Below are 21,100 nucleotides of genomic sequence, written 5' to 3' on the forward strand. Positions count from 1 at the left end.
AGTAGAGTTATCAAATTTAGGACATAGAATAATGGTGGTTTATGACTTTTCTCTGTGTGTGTAGTTGTTTATAAAGTACATTTCAATAATTAATCTTCTAAAGGCATTATTGTTCTCAATAATCAATTTTGAGTTCTCTCAACATTGTGGGCTCTATACTGCCAAGCTATTTGCTTTAATAATAGTAAAAAAATTATTTTTGAGCTGTTAAGCAAATTAATTTTATTTATAAATATTGTGCATTCCCAATGAAGTTGTTAAATTGATATTAAATCAGAGAGAGACCTTATCTTGCACATTTACTGCCTGGATGACTAGTAACAAAAATTGCATCACTTTTCAGCAAGACGGCTGCCACCAGACTTGATCTCAGAAATGCCAACTGCGGTTAAAACTTCTCCAAGAAATGTTTCACCATTTCTTTTTGTCTACAAAAAAGAAATTTTGCCATTTCTATCTGAAACACTTTCATAGTCCTGGACTACGCAGATGAACGCAGTTTTTCTTCAGGCAAACAATTGACAAATCCCTGAGAACAAGACGTTTGGAGAAACAGCCTATGCATTTTGAATTATTCAAATTTAGTCCAGAATTATAAAATACCAAGATCTCACCAGGCTGTGATCCTCAGTTTCCCTGTTTTGCCCATTTTTCTCATGATTTCATTCCTCCTTCTTGCCTGTAATCCTCTCTTGTGATTTTTGACTTGAAGAAACCTTTAAACTTACTGCTAACAAGGGACAATAACTTAAAAGGTATTAGAAATCTGTATGGGAATTGTATAGGTTCACATTTTATCTCCCAAGGTGTTTTTTTTCTGATATTTAGGTCTGTCCTAATTATACATTATAAAGCTTGCATTGTCAAGACAATGCGTTATTTTTCTTACTTTCTGATATTTAGCTTGAAGCGCTTGGAAAGAAATGGGAATAAACAAAAATTCATAAGTTGCAGTCTAAGCCTGTCATCTGAAGTAGGCCAGCATTAAACTGGTCTGGGATTGATGAAGGAGAGCTGCATTAGATGAGAGTGGGAGGACTAAAAGTAATTTCTTTCACTGCCACTTCTATGGTAATTCAACTCTTTCAGAAAACTCCCAATAAGATTGATTTTTGCTAGTTCAGTTTACTCTGGAAAATATCTTTTCCTTCCTGCACATGCAATCTGAAAATTTTAAAGGCAGATTAGATTTTTAGATGATTTTTAGTACACATCAAAAGTGTCAGCTGAATTATACTAGGAGCTGTAGCCACAACATAGGTGATCTACAGGTAGTGGCATTTTGTGACACATTGTACTCTTCTGCCACTGTATTGGAAGGGCCAAGGCTAAAGAATAATACAGCCTCTGTATTCATTTGAGGTCTGTCTCTTAAGATGACAAAGCAACTCCAGGACTGCTGAATGTCGTCTTTGATTTCCATTTGTTTAATGAGTAGAGCTCAGTATTTTTAAGTGTTGCTCAGCATGCTACAACAGTAGTGTTTTTAGTGTAACCACATGTTAACTCCCATTGATGAGATTTGCTGTAGGAATGAGGTGTGATAGGACAGATTCTACTCTCGTCACCAACGTGTATTTACATGGCATTGGGTGGCCCCCTTTGCCATTAGGGGTTATTAAGCTTTGCTGGTATATGAAAGACAATAGCAGGGAAAGACTTGTTTCATCTTCTTGGCTCCCTCCTCCCTTGCACTGTGTGTCCTGTGCATAGCCCCTCATAACTAGAATATGCTGTCATCCATAAAGATGTCCGTGCACCTGAAACTCATACTAGATATTGGGAAGCAGAGCCCAGGGAGGTTTACATGCATGTCCCTTCTGCACACTAATTTACAGTCAACAGTAGCGACTGTTAGGTCTGTAGCTCTTTTTTATGGTAATGTAAATGGAAAACCAATGATTGTTGTTCTCCTGAATGACTTGGTACTCTTCTGCACTGAGAAAACATGTAAACCTGGACTGAAAGAAAACTCTGGAAAGTTTTATCCCTAGAAACAAAACTGTGGGAAGGGAGTGAAGAAGTTTCTTAAGGTGAGCTCTCATGGTGCAGGAAGTGTTTTAGCAAACAGTACAATAGAACAAGACTGTATTACATTAAGTCTCCTAATAGATGCCCAAGAAATGATACTATGGCAGTAAAACCTCTCCTTTGATTTTTGTTTCTTTCTTTCACTGGGAGAGGTGGGGCACCCTGCCTGTACTGCTTAAAAATCATGCACCTATGCAGTGGCAGTGTCAGTCCTGCTTTAGAAATGGTGGTTTAAGAAGCGTCAGTGCAAAGATTTTAGAGTAGGAGCAGGAGTGATTTTGATATGCATTTATTGTACATGTGCTTGGATGCAAGCTTTGTCCTCAAGCTTCATATATTGACTGCTGATATACAAGGTACAACTGTGAATTAGGAACAAGCCTTCACAAACACCTGGGTGAACTAAAAGCACTAGGGATGACCAGCACTCACAGTTCTTTAAAGTCTGTTGTTAACATAGGTGTTAAAAAAGAAAAGGTAACAGTGAGTAGTGGGGACAACCTTACCGATGTATGGGAGAACTACACTGTATGAACAGTAGGGGAATGCTGTGGCTGAGAGGCCTATGGTGGCTTTCATGGTCGCTTGTTGCACAGCATCCTTGCTTGAAAACCAGAACGCAGGTGTGTGACTTTCAGTGGTCCTCTCTTTTCTGACATTTCATTTCAATAAAAAAAATGTGAGAATGTGAAGTTTTACTTATTAAGCTGAAAAATGAAAATGCAAGGATGTCCAGGATTTCATTGGCTTCTTCTCTATCACTCTACCTGTTTCAATTCAATATGAAGATTATCTGCGGGGATTGGCACCTGAAAGTTAAAAGGACAAACAGCCTTTTCCGATAAATTGATATAGCTGTCTGCTCTTTTCATTTCATTAAAAATCATTTTTAAATGAAGTATTCCAAAGCCGTTGCAAAAACTATTGTAAAGTAGAAATATTCTATTAAAAATCATTTAAAATTTATGCAGGAGAGAAAACCAAATCTTCAGATGTTGAAGTTAATGTTCATCTTTGAAAGTCCTTATATTGAAATAATATCTCCCGATCTGATCAGTAGATTCTTATTTCAGATAATTACATGGCATCTTGGAAATAAAAGGAAATTTATTTCCAACTGCGCAGGTCTAATATAGATTTTGTCTTTCAATACTGGAATTCTTAAAAAGCAAAGGATTTCAATACTTATATAACAAAAATATAAATGAATGGAGTCAGTTATTATTTCACATATGGTACAACTCCACATCACTAAAGGAGGAAAAAAGCTTCAAATTTGTTTATTGTGTGGTGATGCAGAGTTCCCAATGCTTTGTAGAGGTAGGACAAGCTTTGAACAAAAGAGTAAGGTGATCCTTTATATTCAAGTGTTGATTAAATATCTAGTTTGTGTACATAATTGAAAATTATTTGTACTTGGAATGGGAATAATTGTGATTTATATTCCCTTTAAACCTGCTTGCTGGGGAAACATGAAGGATGTTTTACGTAAGATCCAGCACAAAATACTTACAGATTATTGAATCTGTAACAAACTGCTTTTGCAAATCTCAGGTACTGTACCATCCTAAGATTTTGCATCTGAGAAAGCTACCTCAAAAAAATGACAACTTTTCAAATTGCTGAGTATAGGGGGAGAGGCAAAGGGTGAACATCTTGAGCAGTTGACTGTGGGTGTTTGCTGCATTCACCTGTCCCCCCTAGTTACTTGTAGCTGTGATAAAACTTATACTGCAGACAAAATGGGTATTTTTAAAACAATGAATTTTCCTTCATCTAAAAATCTGTGATTCATATGTTTTTAACTGAAAGAGCTCTTTCAAAGACTCCGAACTAGTGCGTTTTGGGGGCAGCTATTTGAATAAAAAATAATGCTTTTCATGGCTTCCTAAACTGGGCTCTGGTCACACAGGTGGTGATGTGCAGCTCATCCTGGTAGGTTTAATTGCTGCTAATGTTTTGTTTACATGGCAGTTGGATTTTAAAGGAAAGCAACTATGGGAATACAAAACAATTTTGCATTCTTCTGCAATACATGTGATTATTATTTTTTTTTTTGCACGTCCAAGTTCACTTGCAGCAAGTTGTACACATACATATGGTGCTCATGAGCATCTGCGTGCCTACAGAACTGTGAAAAGTAATTGTGTTTTGATGGGATTTTTTTAACTTTGTGTTCTCAAGAATGCAAGAAAAACTTAATTAAGATTGGTAGATAAGATCTCTAAGGAAAGAACATTGTAAGAATTTACTTTTGCTGTTTTTGTTCTGAGATCTTGAAGCCTATTTCCATTACTGGACAGGACTGGCAGATGAATTGCAATTAAAGGCACAATAGCAAAAGAGATTAAATACAGTAATGACAGCTGACAGTGTGGGCTTCCTTCAGTACTTGTCATTGCATAGAAAGTGTGGCTCCAAGTCCTGCTCAGTTTACTAAAGCAAGGTGCTTTAGTAAACTGCTTTACCCTGTTGAACTTGGGGCCTCATTCTCCTGAGCAAAGCATGAGCAATGAGATTCTGGTTTCCTTCTGCCAAATGAAAGCTCTTGCTTTTTCTTCTTCCCCACAGGAGGAGAGGTTCCGTACACAACCCTGGCAACCCGACTGATGATGGGAGCTTGGTGGCTTTTTGCTTTGATTGTCATCTCCTCCTACACGGCAAACCTAGCAGCTTTCCTCACCATCACACGCATTGAGAACTCCATCCAGTAAGTTGATAAAGAATAAATCGAGGGAAAGGAGGGTGAACATGTATATACATGTAGAGGGACATGAATGTTCTACTTAAATGTGAGAAAAGGAAGACATTTTTATCATCCTGAGAAGTAGTTTGGAAGCTAAAAAAATACCAATATACCATAGACTGCCAGTCTCACTGGAGACACTTTGTCTTCAGGATCAGAATTGTTGGCCTCTGGCAGATACTCTTCTGTGGCACATATACATGCATATGTATGCACACATACACATTTTGAAAAAAGCAATTGAGTTTGAGATAACCAGTGTATCAGTATTTGAAATGGGAAAGTATAAATTGTTGCTGTGTGTTTTCAGGCTATGCTTTCCATTCAAATGCATCCCACAATACTTGTGCTCTGACACTTTGATCAGGAGGAGCCCAATGCGTCTTCAATGTATGGGGAGCTCAAAAGCTGAGTTCACCTTTTCTTGCCAAGGCAAAGATGCATTAACAGCAACAAAAAATAAAAATTCACTTATTAGTCATCCTTGTTCCTTCTGCTCCCAGATGCTCTCTTACTACATTAACAGATCAAATTGTTCTCTTTTTTCTGTCTTTTTGTTCTTTTGCTTCATGCCTCCCTAACGTGAGTGTCCTTGTCTTCTCCTATTCCTTTTATGGTGAACTGTTTTTCTGTCACACCTTCCAGTCCTTTTTTCCAGATCATCTCATCTCTCCATACCACAGGAACCTTTCCAGGTCTGCTACCCTCTCTCTCTGCCTTTTTGTTCCCCAGTCTCCTCTCCTTCAGCAAGCTGCGTGCTGGGTTATCCTTGCTCCCGCTGCTCCAGTGACCTCCCCCACCCCCAAATCCTTCCTCTTGGGTCAAAGCAGAGACTAGAAGATACAGTGAAGCATTAGCTAGTCAAGCACTCCAAGGGGCAGCTGGCCATTTTTCCGTAACAGGATTTTAATCTTGAGGCTACAAGTCTATGAAAGTATGTGAGAGTGACAAAGTTAGCCTTTCCCATAAATCCTTCTTTGCAAAAATGATAGAGTGACTTTGAAGAATAGAGGCGTGTTCTGCTGTATCTCTTCCTCCAGAAAGGTAAGAACCTGACCTTCAAATCAGGCTCAATGCTGACCTTAGGGAAAATTCAGTTTTCTCACTCCAGTTGTTGATTCAAGTCCCTGTCTTCTGTGTGTCATCACCTAAGGTCTTGCTGCCTCTAGTTCAGCTGCTTTCCAAATCTCTTTGAAATGCCCCGAGACAGTGAGCCACTAGTGTAGACTGGGCAAGGGGAGCCTTGGCCTCCTGTGAATTTATAGGTTAGGTTCAAGTGTCACTGCATGCCAGCCAGTCACCGCAGTCTCACTTAGGCACTTTTCCTCTAGATGAGGATTTTCTACATACTAAAACCAATCCAGGCTTTAACAGCACATAGACAAGTAAACGTCTGCAATAGCAGCCAAGTTTTATTTGCGATTGGAAGCTGAAGCTCAGACCCAAGAGCAGAAGCAGCTCCTCACTTTTAGTGCATGGTTATCTCCTGACTCCCCCCGTTGGGAGCATCCTCTTGCACTTCATAAACTCTCTTTCTCCCTGCTCCTTGGGTGAGGGGGGGGCAAAGGGGGAAGTTGGTGTCCCATGGCCCAAATTGCCCAGGCGTTACCAGTCCTCATTCATTCCCAACTGGACCTGAAGTGTCTATGGTTGTTATCATTCCTTTCTGGGCTAACAACCTCAACACTTTCATCTATTAGAGGGCTAGGCACTCTAAGACAGAGACATGTAAAACAGACTAAAATCACATGAACAAACCATTCCCCTGATAAACAGTCGTATTACCAGTTAAATCAAGTTATCATTTTCTTTTGAGATCTGAATAACAGACTTTCACACCATGGAGTGCTGCAGGGGTATTTTCACACAACCCAACCGTTTGACTCAGTAGTCCCAATTATAATCCTTTCACAATTCATAGGGGAGTAGAATGATATTCTGCATCAATGTTTGTCAACATTGATCTTGAAGTTTTGAGGGAGGTTGATTTTTTTAAGTTTAAAAAGCTTTACATTTGACTAAGGAGCATGAAGAAACAACATGGGAATCTGTACATGCAAAATAAATAATAATGATATATTCAGTCATTCAGTTTGTCCTTACAAATATGAAATATGCCTCTGCATCCTGCTTTGAAATTATGTCCCTTCTAGTTTTGAAGTAGTCCAGAAAAATGTTCAAATTACTGTGACAAATGTCTGAGTTTTCTTATCATGTGTAAAAAAGAATAAAATATACCCAAGCTATAACTTAATACATCTTCAGCTTTTTCTTGCAGTTTATTATGATGTCGCTAGAAAACCCTCAGTGGAATTCTGAGGTTATTATGTACAGTTGGGACTACATTGGTCTTTGTGCTGTATTATTTATGGGCAAAGTCACTGAAAATGTTTTATTCAGTAGAAAATGTTGCAGCTGGAAAGCTCCTGGAATGAAAGAACGGAGACATTTTTCAACAGCGCTTGCAGCTCAAAAGTAGAGTAATTAGATGTGTTAAGTATCCATTAGGGAATGAAGTTATCCTAACTACAGAGTGTAAAACTTTAGTTTACAAAACTGCCAAAATTGGAACTCAAACCAGCACATAGAGAGAGGCTGTTTGTTTACCATGCTGAATTACTGCAAAGTGGGAAACATGAATAAGCAATAAAGAAAAAAGCTGATGCTCTTTTTTTTTTTTTTAACAGATCAAATTGTACCTTGGGGAGCTTTGAAGGCCAGAATGGAAATGAGTTTAAGTATTTAAAGAAAATAAACCAGATTCTGCTTGTAGTGCTATCCAGCCAGCTTCAGAGAAGTCAGAAAAAATGAAATTGAAGTCAGTGGGTTTGCACTGATGTGACAAGTAGTTAATAGGTTTTCATTTCAGATTTCCAGCTAGCATCAGATATTGCAGTGTGTTGTTGAAGGTACAGTCCTTGTGATATCTTTTACGAAAGATAGGAGGATTCAAGCAGCCCACAGCACATTTCATTTCCATGAAACATTTTGGTAGTTACTGCATTTCAGCTTTTGGATGTGCAGCCAGTTTGTGTTCAGAGCTCTTGCAGCTTCCCTTTCTCGGCTGCTGTAAAGGTTGGGCCACTCTTCCTAGTCAGTGCCTCATGGTATCCAGAAGCCTATTTTGAGAAGAAAAGCATACAAAATTTTGTGAGGCAATGCACAAGGGAGGACTAGTGAAATGTTCCTTTTCCCTAGAGAGTCTCGAAGAAGATCTTTGCTGTATAAGCTCACTTGAAGTTGATGGCATTTGTTCCCTGCTTCACTGATTAATTTAGATCAAATTGTTACAGTTTTTAAATGAACTTGGAGGAAGAAGAAGAATAAGAGTGGGCGTTAATCTCCTTTTCCAGACAAATGGCTACTCTTAATATCTTTGGTAGCTCAGCTTTTCATCTTCTGCCAACAGGCAGTATCAGGAGTAGAGGCATGCAAGTCATAAAGTAGTTCCTAGATGCATCTTTTGTTCACACTTGACCCACATTGCAGATGACATTTAAATCAAGACAATCAACATTTCAAATGCCAAAATATTGTGGCAGCAAAGCAAAGCATAATTTCTATGTTCCTTAAATCTTTAGATCACTGTCTCAAATGCAACATGAATGAATAGTAATTAAGAGTGGCTTTTCTTGGTAAATGCCAAATAAATTTGGAGGTCTCGAGCTATTTCTCATAGGTGCTGATGCTGTGAATTTCATCACTGAGCCAGTATTGCCATTACTGTGTTTTATGATTCCTTTAGAATGGAATTAGTGTCCATTGGCAGAGGCTGATTTTACTCAGACTGCTGCACTGCACTGCACTGCTTTCCCAGGTAAAGGGAGGGTGTCACCATCTTCTCATGGGCACTGAAATTTTGCAGGAAAGTTGGGGGAGTGGGGTGGGCAGAGAGGAAGTCAAAGGATTTGTCATATGAAAGGCCGGTGGTCGGTGGTTTCAAGTTTAAATCTAATCCACTTCTAAAAATGTGGCAGCTTGAATAAGACTTTAGATTGTACACGTTATGGGGCAGAGTCTGTGTCTTGTGTCTTCTGTAAAATAAGAAGTTCACATTACGTTCTCCATGTTGTAAGTAGTGTCTTATTTGATAGGTGAGACCTCTGCCTCTGAATAATGGAGACATAGCAGTAAAGCATGTCTTTTGTCTTCCTTGTTTTGCCTAGTCATTCTTTTCACAACATTTTTCCTAAACCACGATTCGCTTGAAGCTAAGATGTCCCTGAGGCTTTAAACAGCTCAATACGACTGCCTACAAGTTTTCTGCGATGGGGGGTTATACAAGAATGCAGTAATTGGAGTAGGTATTTCCTTACACTGAAAAACAGGATGTTCTTTAACCTTTTCTTTAACGTGGTTCACCCAGATCTTCAAACTGGCTAGCAAGCAGTATTACTAGTTTCTGACACAGCTGTCACTGCCAAGAGTCAAATCTCTTGGCTTACTGTGCCCCATTCCCTAAGCCTGCCTGTGAATTAATCCTTAATTTCCCAGAAAGAAAAGAAAAAAAAAGCATTGGAAAGCTTTATCGGAGTTAGTCATAAATAAAGACTTCAGTGTAAGCCATGACATCAGTTATTTTCTCCTAAAATTTAGTGACTACTTCTTGCAGACAGTTCTGTGCAACTGTCAAGTCTAACAACATGACTAGCCTAAATCAATCTATAACCCAGATCTACAAAGATACTTTGATGCCCAAGACTCTGACCTCAGTGGTATTTAATCACCTAAAAAGGAATTTGGTCATTCCTTTATGGAGCTGACCTTTTGTTTTTCTACATTTTCTGTGTACTTTTTAAATACTTTTGGCTGACATATATGAACAACATGTTACCAGTTCTAAATCTAGGATTTGAATTTATCTTTGGGGAAAGAAACATATGCAAATCCTACTATGTTGGGGGGGTTTTTCCTTCAAATTGAAAGCAGAGATTTTTTTTTTTAAATTACAAAGTAATTAATGTGTACTAAGCCAGAAAATGAAAGTGACCTCACAACTGCTGCCTGATTAAGGTGCAGAATACTAAACAAAATCAACAAATGCTGAAAAAGACATGTATCTGTTAATAATTCATCCTCAAGTGACTCAATTCATCCTCAGAATAGCCCTATGTTGTAGTTGATTTGTATGGGATAATATTGCTATTATCCCAGTAATTGTAATGAGAAAAAAATTTACCATAAAGACCACACATAACATTTTTCCCCACAATGCTTCATGGGCAATAACCAAAAATAAGCTGAACTGTGACCTGACTGCATGGTCACTTCCCTAGAAGTAGAATTTGTCTATATACAAGCTCAGTTAAAGGTATTGTATTTTATAACAATTTTTCCAACTATATCTGCCTTTTTTTATGTTTAAACAATTTTTATCATTCATTACCTTATTGCTTCAAAAGTATAAATTCAAAGAGATAAATGTTTTAAAATGTGGGATTATAATTCCCTTACTCATGTTAGATGTGTGCTTTGCTTTGCAGGTAGTTCAACTGAGATCAGTAAAACTATCGCAACATTAAATTCCCATCCAGTGTGGATAATGGTATCAGAATCTGGGCATCAAAGGATACCCCGTAAGAATTAACCAGCTTGACAAATACTTTTTCCTTATTTTGAGATCTGGTGTGGCAGCTGTGTGGTGAGACTGGGTAACATAGTGAGGCTGGGGTTTTATGTCTCCACTAAATTTATTTGTCTGAACAGAGAATGAGTTGTTTAATCCAGGAATAAAGGTACATAGAACAATGTGTAACCTACAAACCAGGCTGGAGGCAAAGTAGTTATAAAAATTCCTTCTTCTGGAAAGGAACCTCAATGGTTTAATAATTTTATTAGTTCTGTCAAGGATTCTCATTTCTCTTTGTTTTGCTGTACCTTAGCTGCTAGGTTGTGAATGTCATACCACTAGTCTGCAGAGTTGCAGGTTATAACAAACAGTTTCTGAAGGAGGTCATATATATTATGATCCCATTTGACGTGTTTGTGTGAGAGGATGAAGTCACGATGTGATAGGTCTTTTCCATTTTTGCAGCTTGCCTATGCAGCAGTACAGTGTACACATGTACACCTCAAAGGCTGCAAAACTTTTTTCTCGCTCCTCAGCGTAGGGTCAGGTGAACCAAAACTTGGGGTTTACTGCTGACGACAGCGTTTAGCGCATCCATAGAGTTTACACTCAAACTTGTCTTGCTCTTGTCCTCTTGCCATCATTTTCTCAGCATAGAGCAGCACCTGCAACTGTGAAAAGATGCAGAGCAGGCCAGCTGAGAGGCATCCTGTGTTTTAGGATAGCACATCAAACAGTAAAGAACTGCAGACTGTAGTTAATGCCAGACTTGGCAGCTACAACATGCCTTCCTGAAGGCATCGACATAATTCTTCTCCTTGTTATTTCCCTGCTGGTGATGCCTTTGTGTGTGAAGGTACTCTTGCTTGCTTCTCAGACTGTTTGTAGTACTTTTCCCATACCTGATTGTAGTACACTTCTGAACTAACAGCTAATGTCTTGTGTTGGTTTGCCTTTCTGAAAATAGCAAGGTTGCTTTTATAGCCACCAGATATATAGAGGAGCTGTTTTTCTTTTGTGCTGTTTCTAACCGTACTCTTTTGTGGCAGCAGCTACACATATCATTTATATACCAGTTAGCAATAATATTTCAGAAAAATGCTTTGTTGCTTGTTTTATTAGAAATTATATGGCTATACAGTCTTGTAAAGTAATGACTGCAATTTTGCTAGGTGTTGTCACTAGAAATTGGAGACTCAGTAAATACTTTTTGTATACTTTTTTAGCAATATGTATGACAAATAACACAGCAATTACAGGACATTACAATATGCATCCTGTGACAGTTCGTTGCACTTCTGAACATTGCCAGGAGATACAGAAGTGTATTGGCAGCAGCAGCAGTAACACACAATGGATGAATATAGTACGTTGTATTTATCTAGTGCCTTTCATCAGTGATGCTTTTGGCAGATAGATAGACTGTCAATGTAACAGTAATACACCTACTTCTACACAACACTTTGCCTAATGGTGAAACTGGGAGAAATTCTCACCAAGGCTCACTGCTGTCTACAAGGGTGCCTTTCCACAGAGCTGTGCCCCAGCCTGGGTTGTTGCAGGGGGTTATTCCTCCCCGGGTGCAGGGCTTTGCATATGTCCTTGCTAAATTTCACACCACTCCTGTCAGCCCGTTCCTCCAGCCTTTCTAGGTCCATCAGAATGGCAGCCTGTCCTTGAGCAAGTGGCTGGTCCCCCAATGTCATGTCTCTGCAAACTTGACAAGAGGGTGCTTGCTCACCTCCTCCAGGTTATTGGTAAAGACATGTCCCAGGTTAGACCTCTGTGGTACCTGTTACCAGCCTCCAGGTAAGCTATCCTGTGAGCCTGATTATCCAGCCAGGAATTTATCCATCTGGTTTCCCACCCAGCCAGACCTAATGACCTAATTTGGATACAAGAATATTATGGGAGACAGTATTGAAAGCCTTGCTAAAGTGAAGGTAAACTACATCCATTTCTCTAGTCTTGTCCACAAACCAAGTCATTTTACTGTAAAAGGCAACCACATTGGTCAGGCATGACTTATCTTTGGTAAATTGATGTTGACTGCTCCCAGTCAGTTGCTTCTCCTTCATGTGCTCAGAAATGTGCTCTGGGAGGACTCACTCCATGATGTTGGATGACCAGCCTTAATTCCATGAATCATCTTTTTTATCTTTTTTGAATATAGTCTGGACATTTCCTTTCTCCAGTGGTCAGGGATCTCCTCCAATCTCCTTTATCTTTCAAAAATTAAAGCAAGCAGCCTTGCAAGGACATTTGCCAGCTCTCTCAGCACACTTTGATGCAGCCTGCCAGGTCCCATGTACTTCTATGGGTCTAGTGCTCTCAATCAGTCCCTGCCTTGTCTGGTTGGGATTTACCTGACTACCTACTGCTGGTTGTTCATTGCCTCCTTGAACCCTGCCTCTAGTCAGAGAGACCTGGGAGACCTTGTTGGGGAAGAGTGAGGCAAAGAAGACATTGAGCACTTCAGCCTTAGCTGTGTCTGCTGTCCCACTCAACAGGTCCACACTTTCCTTGTTCAGCCTTTTAGTTCTGCAAAAGCTGTTCTTGTTACCCCTGAAGTCCCTCAAGAGCATCCACTCTAGCTGACTATTGGCTTTCCTAATGCTATCCAGAGTTGCCAGGAAGTGTTTCTAAATTTCTCCTTTGTAGCCTGTCCATACTTCCACCTTCTGTATATTGCTTGATGAGATGAAGGCCTTTTTGAAATTCTTGGGGTTTTTTAGTAATTTCAAAGTGTAATAGATGATTGAATTGCTTTCCCTGGAGAAACCTACCTGGTGGCTACGTCTAATCTTCAGGACTGATCTTTCTTTAAAATTTCATCACGCCTTATTTCAGTTTATTTATTAAACCTAAGTATAACTTCTTAGTAGTTTACTTTTGTAATTCCCCTGATTACCACTAGAGCCTTTTAAAAATATTTACTGTTTCCCTTTCACACACTGGCTGTAATGAGGTTTCACATTTTTGCTAACAGCTCAGCCATTTATATTTAAACTTTCAGAACTCATAGGTGTTTATCTGGACTTGATTTTTTTTTTTTTTTTTTTTTTTTTTACTTTTCAATTACAAATTAGCTGCAGTACTTATTCTCCTGATACCTTAGTCTACTAGAGTCTCACATTTTTCTTCCTAGAAAAGGGCATGTCTCAGTCCTCTGGTAGAAGACCAATATATACTTGGTTTCAGGAAAAGCTTCATCTAGCAGCTCACCTTTGATGATCCCATATGTGTACTGGTTCTTTGCAGGTTTCCTGCTGCTTACGTTCTTGAAGAGGAATGCCATCTTGTTGGAGAAAGAGGAGAGGATTGTGGGGTTTTTAATGCCATTAGTTATTTACTCTTCAAAATTAGATTTATCCCTTCCTTATATTTGCTATATATTTTCTACTTAGAATTTAGCTCTTGTTCAATGTTTTTCTAATCCCATATATCTGAATTTCAAAGGATTTCTTTTTCACTCAACTAACCTCTAAACCCTTGCCATTGAACTCTATTGATTTCTTCTTTTCCTGCTTTCTGTTGTGTTCGGAGGCATACATATCCTTTGAGATCAGATTACTGTTTTCTTCAATGCAATCCCTGGAACACCTAAGAATTCCTTTTTACCCCTCGTAGGGCCTTTTTCACTAGCCTCTAAATTTACATGTTTCAGAAACACAACTTGGAATTTGATGAGCTCCCTACATTTGTGCTTGCATTTTCTGTGGCTGCAATGAGCTTTTACAGTTTGCTGTTGCTTACTTTAAGACAGCATCCAGCCCCTTGATTTGTCCTTAGGTGTCATCCACTATATTTGTGCAGTTTATACAAAGTTAATTTGTGCCAGGAAAGCTGTAATGGGTTTTAGGCAGTAGACACATTGCAGTAGTTATTTTGAAACTTTAATGAATGCCATTAAACAACCAAAGGTACGGGAGAGCAATTCTACAGGACAGGAAAATAAAGGCCAAGAAGCAAGGAAACTTTAAAGAGTTCTAATATACCTTTTTAAGTCCAAAGCAGGGTTGACAAAACCGTATTTGGGATGCTTTAGAAACTTCTAAACTGGTTAATTTTTCTTGCTTATAAGGAACGGATAAGACTAGAAAATTTGTAAAGTAGAATAAATTTATTGGACTAAATAACATGAACTGTGATGAAAAGGCAGTTCATGAAACCACAACAGAAATCTTCCTATTGCTGAAAATAGTGAAGGATGTGACCTGTGTGATGGGTGCACCATTCGGTGCAGAAATACCACCAAAACCTGCTCTTCATTGTGTAACCCAGTAGCACATAGAAGTACTCAGCCCAGGTGCTTGGGGCTAGATTTGGTGAGTTCTGGCGCTAACACTCCTGCTCCCCAGCAGCAGGGTGTGTGGTGGCACCGTACTCTCGTGGGCGGTTACCCAGCTTCCGTTGAACTTGCTGCGTATGGCTGGAGGGACTGCAGTGCTCCCTTCTCTCCTTTGCCCCTGCTCAAAGGAGCTCGACATTTGACAGGATCCTCTTGCTCCTTCCGTTGTTCTCTTTTCATCCATTTTCATTTTTTCCACCCCTTCCTTTCACTTCATATTCCTCCTTGTGTCTTAAACCATAAAAACAATTTTTCAGTCTCACTTTGTCTTTTAAGAAAAAAAGGGAAAAAAAACCCAAACAACAAAAGAAACTGGCTTGACAGCCATCTTCCTATGTGTTGCCCTTTGCTTGCCTGCAACTCCTTCCTCTTGAAAATGTGGCTTCAAGTCTCCTGTGTCTCTTTTCTTCACCAACAATTAAGGTCTCTCCAGGATCTCTCAAGGCAGACGGATATTCCTTATGGCACCGTCTTGGACTCCGCAGTCTATGAGCACGTCCGAGTGAAAGGGATGAATCCTTTTGAGAGGGACAGCATGTATTCCCAAATGTGGCGGATGATTAACAGAAGTAACGGCTCGGAGAACAACGTCTTGGAGTCGACCGCAGGCATTCAAAAGGTACTGGTATGACTTACTTTTTGCTTCCCATTGGAGATGCTCTGCTGTAACACCACATTTGCTTAGTTGTTTCTTTAACTATAAGGGATGCATTTGCACTCAGATAATGATCATGCCTGGTACGAATTTCTGCAAGCCCATTGCATCGGCACAGAGGATTGGGACTTCTCAGCTAAGTAGTTTGTTTTCAACAACATTTTAAAATGTAGGTACCTGGAGTGTTTGCTCTGAAAAGGATTTATAGATATGAGAGATGAATGCATTTGTCAGGATGCAAAATGGGAATAGGATCACTGGACTTATAACTCCAGAAGATGTGGTAATGTACTGTACAAAGCTTAAAGCACTTTGAATAAAAGACATTGATCAACTTATTTTTGTAGACTCCTGACACTGAAAATCTTGGCTTTCAGTTGTAGCTCAGAGTCATGTATGTTATGAGAGAGGCAGGCAGAAAAAGATGATCTGGCTTTAAAGAAGAGTCTCACAGCCACCTTCTGTAGCGGATTTAGCAGCAGGAAAATACTCTGAAAGCAGGAGTCAATTTTTGTAGGCACATTGGTGAATACAGTAGTTTCCTCCCATGTTTTTGGTTGACAGCTGCAGCTTTTATAAGAATACTAGTCCATGAAAGGGTTCAGTATGAGAGTGAATACGGGTTAATGAGTGACTGTATACAAACTTTTTCCGTACCGTTATATCTTCATACTCAGAGTTTTAAATCAAATCTGAGAAATATCATATTTTATAGATTTTATTTTAAACTTCAAAATGGGAAGATTGATTAGAGCAAATATCCATGAAATCGTGTTCACTTGTTTTAAGCTTGGCTTAGAGACTTCTAAAAATCCAGACAAACTCTGTCTTTTGTCTCCACCAAAATCCATTTGCCAGGAAAACCTGTAATTTCTGGTGTTTTCACACTGGATACAAACACGTAAGAGAAAAGAATATGTTAAAAAGAATGATGAAATCATTGGTGATCTCTTGATAGTAAAAACTACAAAATAACAAAGATTCTTTGGAGTTTTAAAAATCACTAATCCACCCTCTGTATAACTGAGATCATATTTTCTCCTCTGAAGGACTAAACAGCATGAAAGAAGAGGCAAGAGAGGCCCTGGGGAACTTCACTTTTGAAACTCCTTTAGATAAAGTCATAAGCTGAAAAAGCAAGAAAAAAAAGACAGTCTGAAGCTTTATTGGCTAGAGGAAATTGCTTTTTTTGAGAATATATATTTTAGCTCAGTTTGTAAGAGGCTGATAAAGCTGGGTTTTGCCTTTTGTATAAAAAAAAAGCTGCCCTCCTTCTGGTTTGCCTTCCCAAGTTATACTGAGGGTTTCAGAAAAATCAAAAACCAGAGCACGTCAAACACAGCTGTGTTGACTAATGGCTTTTAGCTGAAAAAAGCAACCGGTGTATCAGGCTGGCAGGTAATTCCAGATTACAGTCTTTGATTTCTCATTTCTGGAAACATGGCGGTTGCTGTCCTAAAACCTACAAAACCAGAAATATCTGAGTTCTTTAATTTCCCATGCCTCTGCTTCCCAGGAATAAGCACTTGCAAATGATGATGTTGAAAAACCAAGTTACAGCATGTGAGCAAGCCAACCACCTCAAATTTTAAAATATCAGAGGGCTCAGGCCCAATTCTAATGAACATACACATCCACCTATGTGTGTGCAGTTTCTCCCCTTCTTTCACCTTACAGGAAGAAATGACACAGAATAAGATTATTTGCCAGTTGCTGTTCACACAGAAGCTTTTGGGAGATTGTATTTGGCCTGCTCAGGAAGAAATCTGGATGAAAAATGTGATGTTAAAAGCTAATCTTAGGCAAGGAAAATTAATACTTAAAAAGGTAGCTGATAAGAGGCAGAGATTATAATCTCTGTAACATACTTCAAAAAAATGAAAACATTTCAGAGGAAAGAATTCATGGGTCCCCTCAGCCTATTTATATACTTCGTAACATTCTTCAGGGTCTTGAATGTATTTAACTGGCCACATCAGAGCTATTAACTCAACCAGATTATAACCCTGGACAAGCTAAGCCAACAGGTCGCCCTCCGTGCTTCATTTTGTTTCTACCATTAATCAGCAGTAAAGCATGACTGAACAGCAGTTTGTCCAAGCTCTCCGAGGCTGTTACCTTGGCACACGTGCCTGGAGTGCCAAGTGAGAGCTGAGACTTAATGAGTGCTTCCAAACGGGTATGGGGAAAGGGATTTCCACTAGGCTGCCTAACGACCATGAAGGGACTGTGATAGGAGGGACCACCATGGGAGAGCGGTGTGCAGGAAGGATGTTATGGACACGGTAGACATGCTTTTCTTTAACAACACTCCCTGCTGCACCCTCTCCAAGGTTAAATGGGGTTTGCAAGTAGCCATCACATGTTATATCTTAAACATCCTTTAGTTTCGTCTTCCTTTTATTCTGCAAATTATAGTGGAGCTGGCTCTCTTTATTTTGAGGAAAGTAGCAGTTTAATACTAATGTATATATAAACAGGGGGAAGGGGAGGGGGATCAACCGCTGATTTACTCATCCCATCATCCCACTCACTCAGCAGGACTGCATGCTTGGTGTACCAGTGACTTCATGGGGACTGGCACCTGTGTGAGTGAAAATACAATACAGCCAAATGACGATGATTGCGTAGTCCCATTTTGCATCAGGCAATCTACCGCTTTGACCTGCTTTTCCTGGCAGGAGGGCAAGGCAGGCAAGAGAAATAAGATGGGAAGATCATGCTGTTGTAAGTTTTCAGGTTTTGATATTTATTGGTCCTGTTCTTCTCATAAATCAGGTGCATACGTATCACTGTGTGTGCTCCTATTCCATCCATAGTGAACAGCTATATACACCATCAGGTCTGGTTAGAGAGCAGCTGGGTAGATTTACCCTGAAGAGAGAGCAGAGTTTTAAATACCTTAAACAGGAGACAGCCTGAAAAGTGCAGGCACTTTAGAAATTTTCTGCCACTTATTGTCTCTTCCTTTCTCAAAAGGCATCAAAAAGCAGTTGAAGATCTGAATTGAAGGTAGGGAAGCATTCAGTTTTTTGTCTTCCTGCTCTGTCAAATCAAAATGGATGGGGAGGTATCTGTATTCCTATATATGCTTGGATTATTCTGGAGAATATTCACTTTTATCTTTATTTTTTCTTTATTATTCCCAAGTGTTTCGTGTATCTCAAATTGATTTTCTTTTTTTGCATAGGTTATGAAATATGCATATCATTCTGTCAAAGGAATCTCTATTTTTGCGGAAGTTATTTATTCGGAGAGGATTTACAGAGGCCTAAGTCATGCCTGCTTAAACATTCATTGAGGACTCCAAGAAAAATCATTTAGGCTTAAACATATCACATTACATACCTCTTTATGTCTTCTTAAAAAGCACATTACCCTGCTTAATCCTTTACAAGCACCACAGGCTTTCCTATCCTTGGAACTATTCCCATTTAAAATATAATGAAGCGCTTCCATTGTGCCCCTGTCTGCTCTTTCTTCCCCAGAGTATAATAGTGCCTAATGCCCTATCCTACTCACCTTGTTCCTCTGAACATGATACCATAGCCTACAGCATCTGCGTTTTTCTCAGCAGTACAAAGTGGAAAATTCCTTTCCCAGGCTGCACAGGCAGAATCCGAATGCGTTTGAAACCTCTGTCTATTTAACTCCATCTGCAAAATATTTAGCCAGTAGGAAACTTGTGAATGACTGTCAGGTGAAAGAATGCTTCTGGATGGTGCATTAAAAGAAACTCTTCTTAGGCTCTCATATTTCCACTTCAACTTGCACACTGTTTCAAAAGGAATTTGGTCTTGAGATTTCAATTTTCTTGTGATCCTACTTGCATTGGCAGTGGAAACGTGCTAGCAACTGCTGAGCCTGTTTGTTTTGCCTGGACACTGTGGATGACACTTTTACCTTCCTGAGAATACTGTAATAGTAATAATATTGTTTAAAATACCTATGAATAAGCCATAACAAAGCTTTGCTAAGGTGATTTGTCTGGGGAAGAAAGGGGTAGTAAAGATTTGTGATTCTGTGCTAGAACAAATTGTTAATAACTGGACATCATTATTCTTAATTTGTTTTCAGCAGTAGCAACAGCATGAAGATTTCTATTGATGAGCCAAAAACCTCCTGAATTAACTAATTATCCTGATTTACTCACAAATTTGCCATTGGAATTTCTGTTCTGGTGGCAGATACACTGATCACACCACAAAAAGATCTAGTTAATATATGCAAGTCCATACACCTTTGTTGTGAACATTTCTGACCATGGAGTTGGCCAATATAAAGAGACTGAAAACAAGAGATAACCAAGACAGACTTTTTGGATATTGGATCTGTACTGTGATTCAGCAGTTTGACAGTGGCTAAGAAAAGGGTAGGAAGCAAAAAAGGCAAGAGCATATAAAAATGCTGGGACTGTACTCCAGTCCCATGTATATCTTAATATCCCCGTAGATCTACAAGGGGATCAGCTACGCTATGCAGCTGTTGGTTAGCAAACTAATTATCAGCCCAGACACTGATTCCCTGGTTCCCCTCTGCCTCCAGAGGTGATGCTTCTTGGGCAGATGAGATGTTCAGTTGCTGCTCTACAGGTAATAAGGTTCAGGAGTACCCTTAAGACCTTGACGTGTTCAGCCCCACAGCTGAAGGTGCACTTTATCTATTTCGCAATTACCGTCTCCTGCATGGTCCACGACTTGGAGCTGACAGGTGCCTGGGGGTACCAAATGCTCCTGCTGTCCTCACTTTGTATTATTGCCCTGGTTTTGGCTGGGACAGAGTTAACTCTCTTCTTAGTAGCTGGTACAGTGCTGTCTTTTGGATTTAGTGTGAGAATGATGTTGATAACACTCTGAGGTTTTAGTTGTTGCTAAGTAGCGCTTATCTTAAGCCAAGGACTTTTCAGTTTCCCATGCTCTGCCAGCAAGCAGGTGTGCAAGAAGCTGGGAGGGAGCATAGCCAGGGCAGCTGACCTGAACTAGCCAAAGGGGTATTCCATACCATGGAACGTCATACCCAGTATATAAACAGGGGGGAGTTGGCCAGGAGGTGCGGATCGCGGCTCAGGAACTAACTGGGCATCGGTCAGCGGGTGGTGAGCAATTGCATTGTGCATCACTGGTTTTTTTCCTTCCCCCCCCCCTCCTTTTTTTGTTGTATTCCTTTTCATTACTATTATTATTATTATATTTCATTATTACTATTGTTAGTATTATATTTTACTTGAGTTATTAAACTGTTTTTATCTCAACCCACAAGTTTTACTTTTTTTTCCTTTCCTCCTCCTCACCCCACTGGGAGGGGGGAGGGGGTAGCAGCTGCGTGGTGCTGAGTTGCTGACTGGGGTTAAACCACGACAATTATCATGGGTGGTCTGGCTCCATCTTATTTGTCATATAGAGTCCTCTTCCTGGAAAGCAAGCCTCAACATAAAACCTGAGCCAGATTTACCAGTGAAGTGCTGTTAATAATGACAGGAGGAATGCCTGATTCACTGACACTAGCATGTTTAATGTCTCATAGCTTGTCAGCGTGTCAGTTTATGGGGGCGGAGAAGTGGGGTATATTTCATTGCAAAGCATATTTCTCATAGCTTTATCACAAATTGCTTCAGTTTGCATAAGCCAAAAGAATAATCAGCCTGGAGAAAGAATTTTTTTTTTCCCCTCCTATAATCCTATGTATCTTTGCTTCCATATCTAGGGCTTAAACAAACTTTCAGCAGTGCAAAAATTTAGAATCCTGACC

General features: G+C 39.5%; 1 protein-coding gene across 2 annotated transcripts in view; it reads left to right on the forward strand.

The window, feature by feature from the left end:
* Nucleotides 1-21,100, forward strand: part of GRID2 (glutamate ionotropic receptor delta type subunit 2) — a 743,870-nt gene that overhangs the window by 627,890 nt on the left and 94,880 nt on the right. For both annotated transcript variants that reach the window (XM_050895938.1, XM_050895939.1), the window contains 2 exons: nucleotides 4,603-4,741; nucleotides 15,121-15,316. In XM_050895938.1, the coding sequence (XP_050751895.1) occupies nucleotides 4,603-4,741; nucleotides 15,121-15,316 (335 nt within the window). The remainder of the gene's footprint in view (nucleotides 1-4,602; nucleotides 4,742-15,120; nucleotides 15,317-21,100) is intronic.

Source organism: Gymnogyps californianus, chromosome 4, assembly GCF_018139145.2.
Source record: "Gymnogyps californianus isolate 813 chromosome 4, ASM1813914v2, whole genome shotgun sequence".
Lineage (NCBI taxonomy): Eukaryota > Metazoa > Chordata > Aves > Accipitriformes > Cathartidae > Gymnogyps > Gymnogyps californianus.